At 47.5% G+C, this 10,998-nt stretch overlaps 5 protein-coding genes across 5 annotated transcripts; 2 read left to right on the forward strand and 3 right to left on the reverse strand.

The window, feature by feature from the left end:
• Positions 1-1,462: 1,462 nt before the first annotated feature.
• COCCADRAFT_31200 (uncharacterized protein) lies at positions 1,463-2,372 on the reverse strand (the record flags this gene model as incomplete). Its single annotated transcript, XM_007720222.1, has 3 exons — positions 1,463-1,777; positions 2,020-2,127; positions 2,280-2,372. The coding sequence occupies 3 exons, from the start codon at positions 2,370-2,372 to the stop codon at positions 1,463-1,465; spliced, it is 516 nt and encodes a 171-aa protein (XP_007718412.1).
• A 293-nt stretch (positions 2,373-2,665) lies between these two features.
• COCCADRAFT_112124 (uncharacterized protein) lies at positions 2,666-3,295 on the reverse strand (the record flags this gene model as incomplete). Its single annotated transcript, XM_007720223.1, has 1 exon — positions 2,666-3,295. One exon carries the CDS (start codon positions 3,293-3,295, stop codon positions 2,666-2,668), a length of 630 nt encoding a protein of 209 aa, XP_007718413.1.
• An 812-nt stretch (positions 3,296-4,107) lies between these two features.
• On the forward strand, positions 4,108-4,308 carry COCCADRAFT_112129 (uncharacterized protein; the record flags this gene model as incomplete). The annotated part of the gene is made up of 1 exon (XM_007720224.1): positions 4,108-4,308. One exon carries the CDS (start codon positions 4,108-4,110, stop codon positions 4,306-4,308), a length of 201 nt encoding a protein of 66 aa, XP_007718414.1.
• A 3,665-nt stretch (positions 4,309-7,973) lies between these two features.
• Positions 7,974-10,592, forward strand: COCCADRAFT_31202 (glycoside hydrolase family 3 protein; the record flags this gene model as incomplete). Its single annotated transcript, XM_007720225.1, has 6 exons — positions 7,974-8,088; positions 8,140-8,238; positions 8,298-8,758; positions 8,804-8,895; positions 8,947-9,147; positions 9,200-10,592. 6 exons carry the CDS (start codon positions 7,974-7,976, stop codon positions 10,590-10,592), a joined length of 2,361 nt encoding a protein of 786 aa, XP_007718415.1.
• Positions 10,593-10,691: 99 nt separating this feature from the next.
• On the reverse strand, positions 10,692-10,965 carry COCCADRAFT_112120 (uncharacterized protein; the record flags this gene model as incomplete). Its single annotated transcript, XM_007720226.1, has 2 exons — positions 10,692-10,815; positions 10,877-10,965. The coding sequence occupies 2 exons, from the start codon at positions 10,963-10,965 to the stop codon at positions 10,692-10,694; spliced, it is 213 nt and encodes a 70-aa protein (XP_007718416.1).
• Between the last annotated feature and the right edge of the window lie 33 nt (positions 10,966-10,998).

Consider the following 10,998-nt stretch of genomic DNA (forward strand, 5'->3'; position numbering starts at 1 on the left):
TACTATCAATTTCTTCCATCAATTATCACAGTCTTTTATCACAGTGATCCAAATCAATCCTTGATCAGAAAAAAAACCCCTCACAGTCTGACAGAAGTACAGCAAAGAATTGCGATGATTATTGTAAAGGATGAGACGATTCAAAATAATTGGTTTTCTGAGCGGTGATAGAATCGACATGAGAGGACTGTTGTGCTTGTCACTGGGCGTTGAATCATTCTGCACGCTTAGTTCTTAGCAATAAGCACTTACATTACTCAACGTCACAATGCGGAGAACCAGGCTGTGATGAGGCCTTGGATTGGTTCGTTGGAGGTCTAGCACCTAGCGCCGGAAGCAATCGGCTACTTCCTGCTTACTTGTTACTCTTCTTGGATCATACATCGAGCCGCAATACCTAGAACTCGAAGCGACCGTCAATCAATTGCTTACCTTTTTACTGTTCTTGAAATATGCACAGAGCCGCGATACAAAGAATAGGAAATGGCCGTTGATAATTTGATCACTTGCTACTTTTCTTGTATTTTACATCGAGCCGCAATACTTGGAACCGGAAGTAGTCTGGCGTGAAATACTCACTCATTACTCTTCCTATGATATAACTACAACGAACTTCAATTCTTGGAACTAGGAGTGTTTCGTCTAGTATTTAGTAGTCGATTGTGGATCTCGAACCCGACTGGACTGCAAGATAAAGAATGTTATCTTCAAGATATTTTAATTAGAGCGAGCCATGGTACGGACTCGAGGTTCGTTGTAGCTATCAAAGATCAAAACTCTATTTTTCATGTAGCTCGTGTCACGGATATTTTGGTATTAGAGATAGAGGACGCAGTCTCGATTCTCAATCTATTCGTGCGATTAGAGAGCGGCATTTACATATCGACCTTTTGTAAACCTATGGATGACCTTTCGTCCCTTCCCGACCAGAAATCTATCCACCGTTATTTGATTACCATATTCCATGCGTGAGGACCTTTCTCCACTGGCAAACCTTCTTCTTAGACTCACCATCACGGATCAGCCCAATTAGAGCGAAATACTCTGAACTCACGAATCCCTTCTTGCACTCAGAGACAGTGCGTTCTTCATTCCCAGAGTTCTTCCTCTGCATAGCTTCAATGCTCGGACCGCAGCCAAAGACTGCCAAGCCACCGAGGTGACAGATCGAGTGACCAACAGTCAAGTCACCACTGACGCTAGTATCAAGGGACAGAAAGATGTGTTCGGTCCTGATAAGAGTTAGATTCGATGTGGCATGAAAGGTAGTCTTGGGAGCTCTATTTCTCGATGGATGGTAGAAAACAGGGCTCGAAACGTCGTGTCAACGAGCCAACATCCCAACATCCCGGCCGGAGTGTTCGGATTCATGACTCAGTAGAGACTTTTGCTACGCGCTGTATCAGTAGATATTACAAGCAAGGAGGGCTTGGAAAAGGTAAATAGAGAGATCAAATTGACTCTACCGTCCATTAGAGGTATCGTCAATGGTGCCATGGTACTTCGGGACCGTCCCTTCGTCGACACACTCTGAAACGACTTCGAAGCGGTGCGAGCATTGAAGGTGGCCGGAACTTGCAACCTTGATGAGCTCTTCGGTGAAGATGAGGCGGTGGACTTTTTCATAATGCTTTCGTCCAAAACGTCGATTTTTGGAACTCATGGCCAGTCCGCTTACAGCGCGGCGAACCATTATACGCCAAGCCTCGTGCGAAATCGCCGGAGTGGCGGATTGCAGGACTCCTTCATCGCCAAATAGTTTCCTAATATGACTAGGCTACGTTTTCCGTTCAGAAGCAAGACACTGCTCTATGATTCGGAGATTTTCTTTACCACGACTGGATAGGCAAGCAGAGAGATGAAGACTCACGGCTATCAGGCTACCTTCAGCAAGAACGTGCGCAAGAAGAGGGCAACATTCAGGAGCAAGCCGACGAGAAAATCAAAGTTGGGGTGGAGTTGGCGGCCACCCAGGATCCAAAAGAAGGTCTAGCAATTTTGATGAAGAGTTGTACTCACGCCCTGGGCAACATGCTTCAGTTTGATCCTGCCCAGATGAATGCGGATATGACCATAGATGAACACGGGGCTGACTCGCTCGTTTCCGTTCACATCCGCAACTGGTTCCTAAAACAGCTTGGGGTTGACATGCAAATCCTGAGGCTGAAGAGGTGCACTGTCTTTTCCTTCGTTCCTGTCCTTTGCGCGTCAAGGACGCGAAAGTGATAGAGTACAAGGGCGATCGCGCCAAGCTGCTGGTGGGCCTCTCTGCGACTCACTTTTAATCCCTCCATCAGACGGCCGACCCGAATATCCATGTGGGGACCGAAGTCGCCCATCTGAAATTGTACCGGCATATGCGGACCGCTCATGTGATCTCAACACAGGAGGAACGGATACCTATTTATAACTTACATGTGGTCTAAAGGATCAGTCGGGGGTTCTCATGCGAGCGCCAGCTTAGTCTGGTCCTACTTTGATGACAGACCAAGAAATACAATAAGAACGCAATGTAAAGATAAACGTATTCATTTCCAATTCTAGTTATCATAAACGAAAAATTATGCAGACGCTCAACCGCAATAATACATATACATTAGAAAACAGAAGTCCTGTCTTCAGATTGTCAATTTGTACAGTTCAAAGATCTCTACCAGCTCAGCATCTAAGCAGGAGCAGAAGAGTAGAGGCACTTCTTGGTCTCGGTCTCCTTCAGCGCCTTCATGGTGAACGGGGTGCATCCCTCAGAACCAGCAGGCTTGTCTACACCAGAGAGCCAAATCTTCCAGCCTCCACCAACAGCGCCGGGGCAAGCCTGGAAGCCAACGTCGCCGGTCAGACCACCAGCAGCGAAGACTAGGTCACCTTCGTCGTTGATCTTGAAGGGGCCACGCTCCTGGTTCTTGCCGATGGGCTGGACACCGGTGGAGTAGCGGACGTTGCCCTGGCCCATGCCGCTGCGGTCGACGTACAGCTGGAGAGGGGGGTTGAATGTGTAGATGTAGACGCTGCCATCATCCTGGTCGAGCGTAAAGGAGGCGTAGTTGATGCCGCTGGTGACGTTTTCGCGGTCGCCGTTGATGGCACAGGTCTTGTTGTTCTGGTCGGGCGAATTGATGACGAGGTTGCCATCCTTGGCCTGGACGTCGCCGTACTGGATTTCAGTGCCGGTGCGCAGAGACATTAGACGGAAGACGTCGCCGGCCTCGGGGCGAGGGAAGGGAGTAGAAGCCTGAGGAAGGGCGGAGGAGATGGCGGCCATGGAGGCGACGGCGGCGGCGGTGGTGAACTTCATGTTGATGATTTGGAGGTGGTGTTGTTGAAGTGTGAAAGTGGTAGTTGTAGTGATTAAGTATTAGTGTAGAGTTGATGAGTTGATGTTTGGATAGAGGCCAACAGAGGGCAGCATCCCATCTCTCATATATACCAATACCCTCTCGTATTTCCTCCTCTTTTATTACATCACGTTACAATGAAAGCTTGTACCCAGCGAGGCTGAACAGTGCCCACGCTCGGCGTCGACGACTAAAGTGCAACGTTATGACTTCATCTAGCGATGAATTATTGTATCCCCAGTTTTATGACCCTAGAATGGCCAGCACTGGCTGTAGCGTGCCCCCCACCCATGACGGTCTAAGAACGTTTTGGGAGGAAATGACGCATCATTGCCACTATGCATACCCGAGGCCCTTGGCAAGTAGCCATAAAAGGTAAAGTGGGATGTGATACCTAGCTCTGATTGGTCATCGTGTCGAGTGGCGCACTGCTCAAAATAGAAACAGTAATGTCGCCTCCACAAAACAATTATGCCGAGGTTATGCCTTACATAAACTATACTTTTACGTTAGGAGACAGACGCCTCTAGTTGAACACGATGGAAGATCACAAGACGATGTTACTCTTCGCTCGTAAAGGTGGGTTCCAACAGCTGGCAGTGTTTGCAGCCGTACGTGGACAACTGCTTGGAGAACATTGTCGAGGCATAACCCTAACAGCACGGGTCAAGGCGGCATAACAAGTGCAATTTGCGCAGTGTTGGGTCAAAGCTCTGTCCTACTATAGGCCGGCCTGCTCTTCCCTGGCAGTTATTCTATGGAGAACTAATCTATGTTCTATTTTTGTGACGCGTGCTTGGTCTGCAGGGCTTATCCCATAAGGGTTGGAACAAACCCTTATCCCTTATCCTTGATGGAAGACAACCGCAACTTGAGTGTAACGTATATGGAAGTGAGCAGCGCAAGAAAGCGAGCGGTGAATTTCGATCCCAAAGCAAGACTCAGGGGTTTCATCCTTCAAGCCAACGGATGATGCGCCCCGAAGCAGCTCGCGCTTGTACCCGCTTACTTTTATAATCATTTGATACACATTCTACGGCTACCTTGACCATCTTCGCTTTCGCAGTAGTGTGCTACACTATGGTGCGCGGCAGGGTGCCAACAAATATAAGCAGCACTTGTTACACATAAAGGACTAGAGGACCTGACTATAGGTGAGGTTCTCTGCCACGTAAATCTCTAGCGCTGTGCAGAAAAGAGAACGTAAGATGATGGTCGAAAACACTACAGGGCGACATGAAAAGCTCCACAACGAGCGCTTCGGCGTAAGGATTGCGGTCCATGTCAATGTCCAATATCTTTTACAGATCCTAACATTCTGACAAACAGGCTACTGGGAGTGCGGTTAAACAAATATAAGAGCTGCAACCCTAGCAATAGTCTAGTCCAATGAGGCAAACAGCCTATTCGAAAAAATGCTGCAGCGGTGATATCATAATCCTGAAAAAATCGGAAAAGTGCACGCCACCTTTAATACAACTATTCTATTCCTGTTAATGTATCATACAGTTACATGTCGTGCTTTACTCTCAAAAATCCTTGTTCCAGACCTTCCTCGTCTTCTATGGTAGTAGGAAGGTCAATGAGCATAATAAGGCCACTACTAACAGGAGGATGTTCATCCAAGCGCTAGACATGCTCGATGTACCAAATTGGCGATGCCAGACAGTGACTATAGTTGCGCGTCCAAGTTCGAGATATCGCACGTGATATAAATAACCACGCATTGGCGTAGAAAACAATCGAGGCCAGCCGTGTAGTGCTAAGTGTCATCTGAATACTACCTAAAGTCACAATCTATCAGCTAAGTGAGCATTCTCTATTACTGGTACTAGAATATCCTTACGGTGATGAGATGCCTCTAAGTCCGATATATTTCTCTTATCATGACAAAGTAGCAACTGCTACTAAGGAGAGCTGGATGATTCAATGAATCCTAAACGCCTTAGTATGTCCGCTTTAAATTTCAGTGACACCTAATGACATCATAACAACTAAAACATATAGTGACAGAAAACTATAGATACAAGAAAGCTGGCCCGGATCCTAAAAGCTATCCTACTCTATACCAACTCATTTCCTGTCATCGCCAACCAGCTCCAGTTCAGAGGGTATTTCATTTACTTAATGACTTATTCTTATGTCGAGTTCAAATATATCTGAAATCTGTGAGAATTGGCTCTTTTTTGTTTGTTCAGCATTTAGAAAACACACCGTAGTTGGCATGTAGAATGATTAGCTTCTTATGGTGACTGGTTGAAATGACATAGTTGTATTGATTCAGAAATATCCAACCCTGTTTCTTCGACGTTACGTTGGCACTATTACAATGACATGCCTCACAGCTATAACAAACGAATTGGGCATTGTGGTAGTCTCCCTCCACCTACGTCTTGGTAATTCAGTGTTCTGGCGTGTCATCTGGTTGCTGAGGCGTGTAGCGGTGATTATTGAACTCTTTTGTAAGTCAAATTCTAGGTTACATTCCAGTATGCCTACTCACTCGGTCGTCCGAATGCTCATAATGACGTCTCCTTGTATTAGCTAAGTGTTCAGATATTCATTGCACTGGGCTAACCCTTTATTCTGTGCTATTAAGTATACTACGAACATCGATGACATGTCCGTCTCGAGCCGGTGCAAAACATGGCATAACCGTTTTGAATTTTGAAATTTGCTGATATAACTAGATGATAGCGTAAGCTATAAATGATAGTGCAAGCCATCGGTCTGTCCACAAAGACTCGTCACCACGACAATACTGAAGTTGAGTGCCAGTAACTGAAGAGACAATGCCTATCAATATCGCCGCAGTGACCAATTACTTAATCGCTGCGTCCAGAAAAGATGGATTGTCAAACCTTTCAGTGGATCTATCGTGTGGTGTCCAGAGTGAGATAACGATTGTAAGAGACTTTGACAAGGGAAGAGCTTTAGAACGCTGTCGAGTAAGCGAGCTGACTGGGTACGCGTTCCTTGGGGTCATGCTGTGGGGTGTGGATAGAAATCAACGATGCTGTATCGGCATGGGAAGCTTAGGCTGAATCCGCTAAGTTACGTGAAGCTTCGATAGTGCGGTACGTTCGCAGATTCATGTCGCATTTTCTATTGCCGTATATCCCGCGCACTAGTTCCTACACGGCGGCGTGGGAAGCCAACCGGCACAGAGGGAATATGCTGGTTACTATCGCGTGCTAGCGGCAAAGGCTAAGTGACCCTCGGGATTTAAGGTAACGCCGCCCTTGACGGACCAAGTCGCGCCTACATCTTGACTCGAATTTTTGCCAGTAAGATGTCCGAAGAAAATGCCAGCAAATCGCCTCAAGCATACCCCTGCAAATGCCAGTAATTCAAGCTCTCGTTCTTCTTAATACCCCATCTGAACGTCATGGCGTCAGCGTCATTCACCGAAACCTATAGTCCCCCAGACACGTGCAAGGCGCGCACGGAGTCGTAGACAGTTTGGTGGCACTGTGGTATCTGAAGTTCCCCTGCGCATTTGTCCTAACCACTTTCCTTAGCTGTGGGAAGTAAGGTTTACTATAACATTGTCTTCGCATCTGGTAGACTACACAGTCATGCAATGCAGCTGTTCTATCTGTGTTGTCCACGGCTACCTCTTGGTTTATCCGAATCGCTCCGCCACTGTGGGATGAGCTTGTTGATTGATCTTAACGTTATGTACGAGAATTAAGATGTAATGGCGGTCAATGTGAGTGAAGCATGCTCGAGACTGGGCTTAATATACTGAGCTGAACATATAGGCTCGGACGATTGAAAATTTCGACATTAGTACTTTGATGTTTGAATAACTATGGGAATGGTAAAGAAGTTTAAATCGTTCACTTCGGCTCATTTGGTTGGTTGGAGCGAGTGTGTATCGAGTGTAAACGCAGATATCGTAATCTTATTCCCGTAATATCCGGAAGTGTACATACCTCGTGTAGCTATTTGGTCGCAGCCTTTCCCCGCATCAAGAAAATGACGCACCAGTTTTCCTGATCCTCGGCAGTATATACTCCGCACATGCAAGAGCGGTACCCACAGTAGTGCTCCTGCTTTCCATGTTGCACGTGACGTTCACGATCCTTGTTCATGGCCTGCCATCCACGTATGTGCCTCGCTATCGATATCGCAATCGTACCAACGCAACGCCCTTCCCTCATAAACCACATTTACACAAGTAAGCGAGACAAAAGGACCAATGCAATTATGATCCCCAAGGTATGAGCATCTCCGCACACGCACGCAAACCTGGCCGCTGCAGGACATGTCAGTATGCCATGCCGCTTGTATCTTAGCCGCCGAGGCTAAAAGCCTTAATTCCTCCACGCTCTCAATGATGGGCCAACGCTAGGAAGCTTTTCGACGCTTGGCTTTTCCCCGCATCTTGGTGACGTTCCGCAGAGCGCCTCCCGAATATCTGCCGAGGAACGGAGGCACCTTGGAGATGTTTACGCGTAATGACCATGGCTTTTCGGGTCTATTTACCCCGCAATCGGATCATGTGGGGGATAAAAGTCTATCCCGGTCGAAGACCCGGTGTAAACTAGCGTATGTTCGTAAGGTGGGAATGGGGGTTGTCGTAGGTACAAAAGAGAAGCAAGATGCATGTGTTTATGATATCTTCATGTCAACATGATGCAAGGTTCTTTGATACTCTCCTTCGTCGCACTCGCGGGCGCACAGTCCAAGAGTGCTCAGTATGGAAATTATAGTCAATACGGAGGTAGTCCAGCGGTGTATCCTTCTCGTAAGTTGGCTGTTTGTCCCTCTCGTTGTATAAAAACTAAAGTTCTCTCAGCAAACATCACAGGAATTGGGGGATGGGAAGCAGCATTGAGCAAGGCAAAGACGTTCCTGAGCAACCTAAATCTTGAAGAAAAGGCTCAGATGGTGACTGGTACGTTAATACTACACACAGACCCACAATCGGGCGGACTGCTAATCTGTCATTAACAGGTACCCCGGGTCCTTGCGTGGGAAACATCAGCCCGATACCTCGCCTCAATTTCAGCGGCCTATGTCTTCAAGATGGCCCTCTCGCTATCCGCCAAGCTATCGATGCATCTGTGTTTCCTGCCGGCCTCACTGTCGCTGCTTCATGGGACCGTTCACTCGCTCGGGAACGTGGGGTCCATATGGCTAGTGAGTTCCGCGGAAAGGGCTCGCATGTAGCCCTCGGGCCGGTTGTTGGACCGCTAGGCCGTTCACCCTTCGGAGGCCGCAACTGGGAGGGTTTTAGCCCAGATTCCTACCTTTCTGGTGCACTTGTCGAAGATACGATTGAAGGCATGCAGAGCGTAGGAGTTCAAGCCTGCGTCAAGCACTTCATCTTGAATGAGCAAGAGACACAGAGAAATCCCTCCGTGAGCGAGAACGGTGTTACTATCGAAGCTGTTAGCTCGAATGTCGATGACAAGGTAAGCATTGTCTACACAAATCTCGAAGCCTGCTAATTCAAGAAGACTATGCACGAGACATATCTCTGGCCTTTTGCGAACGCAGTTAGAGCCGGATCTGCGTCTGTGATGTGCTCCTACAACCGTATCAACGGAAGGTGAGTATCATGGGATCCTCGGTGATGGTTTCCCGCTGATAACAAGTTAAGCTATGGATGCCAAAACTCCAAGACACTCAACGGCCTGTTGAAGGAAGAGCTTGGATTCCAGGGTTATGTAATGTCTGATTGGCTTGCGACTCATACTGGTGTCGCGGCGATTGAAGCTGGACTTGACATGGACATGCCCGGAGGCATCGGTTTCACATCTGGGACGCCAACTTACTTTGGTGCCAATGTTACCATGGCAGTGTACGGCTTACGCGAAATCTTGGAGTCTTGTTTTGGCTAATTATGATAACAGGAATAATGGTTCCCTCGCCCTTGGACGACTCGATGATATGATTCTTCGCATCATGACGCCATATTACTATCTCGGTCAAGACAACAACTATCCTCGTATCGATGCTTATACGCCAAAGCTGAACTTTTACCCAGAGTCAGCTTACCTCTACAACTACACCTATGGCCCCGAGGTAAACGTTCGGAGCGCAGCATCCACTCAGCTGATTAGAGAATTGGGTGCTGCAGGTACTGTCCTTTTGAAGAATACCAACAACACACTGCCACTTCAGCAGCCAATGAAGATTGCTGTCTTCGGAAACGATGCTGCGGATCTCACCACTGGTCAGTACTACAGTGATGATTTCGACATTGGAACTCTTCCTGTTGGTGGTGGCAGTGGCACTGGGCGTTTCTACCAGATCAGCCCTCCACTTGACGCCATAAAATCTCGGGGACAGTCGTATGGCGCTCATGTCCAGTACATTATGGATAACAAGTTCATCTCACAGATTGGGCTGTCATCGTTAGCACCAGTACCAATAGACGTCTGCATCGTCTTCCTTAAGTCGTGGGCTAGCGAAGGCTCCGACCGCACGACTTTGATCCCAGAGTGGAATTCCACAACGGTTGTGGAACGTGTCACTAGTGTATGTAACAACACGGTTGTTGTTCTTCACGGTGCATCACCGAATACCATGCCCTGGCGAAATAACGCAAACATTACCGCTATCCTTGTAGCTCACATGCCTGGAGAGGAAACAGGCAAATCCATCGTCGACATTCTTTGGGGAGACGTGAATCCATCTGGCAAGCTTCCATATACCATTGCGAACAACGAGATGGATTATCGACACAACATCGAGAACAGCACGACTTTGCAAGATACGAATAAACCTGTTGCCTGGCAAGCAGATTTTGTAGAAGGTAATTTGATAGACTACAAGGAATTCGATGCCGAGAATAAGAGTGTCGCATTCCCCTTCGGCTTTGGGCTCAGCTACACCACCTTTGAGGTTTCAAATCCAAAGACTCAGATTGTGGTAGCTAACGCCTCGCGTACTCCGGATCCCAATGCACCAATACATCCCGGTGGCAATGTGGAGCTTTGGGCGACTCTGGTAACAGTTGAGGTTACCGTCACTAACACGGGTCCAAAGCGGGGAGCTGCTGTCCCTCAACTCTATCTCTCGTATCCGAGTGAGGCGGGAATGCCAGTGCGCAGTTTACGAGGCTTCGAGAAGATCCTTCTGAACCCTAACGAGTCCAAATCTGTGCTATTCAACTTAGCGCGGCGTGATGTGAGTTATTGGAATGTCACTTCGCAGAAGTGGACAATTCCTGCAGGTAGCATTACTGTCGGTGTAGGCTTCAGCTCTCGTGATCTACCATTACAGAGTACTTTCACTATTTAAAAACTATCAACATGGTTTAACCTAGAGAGTTACTCTTATACTATTTATAGTAGCTTAGCGTTTAAATTATCTATTACTTAACTCCTATCCCTCTACTTACTATATATTGTGGTGTAGCATCACGTGATTAAGCGTATAGTATATATTACGACTAACGTGGTTCACAAGCGAGTCGCTCACCCAAGCGAGTCGCTCACTCCCCACTAACGCGCCAACGTCAACACTACAACGCGTGATGCCTTAATAACGCACTTCTTAAACTCTCTATACTAAAGTAGATCTACAGCTTGCTCTCTTTAACATCTAATCGCAATGTAACGGCGCAGGCAAGACTACTCGGATCAGTATCGGCAGTAGTGTCACTCAGAGGCATATGGGAGTGCGTGGGACATCAAACGAGCCTTGA

This window comes from Bipolaris zeicola (genome assembly GCF_000523435.1).
Source record: "Bipolaris zeicola 26-R-13 unplaced genomic scaffold scaffold_425, whole genome shotgun sequence".
In the NCBI taxonomy this organism is placed as follows: Eukaryota; Fungi; Ascomycota; class Dothideomycetes; order Pleosporales; family Pleosporaceae; genus Bipolaris; species Bipolaris zeicola.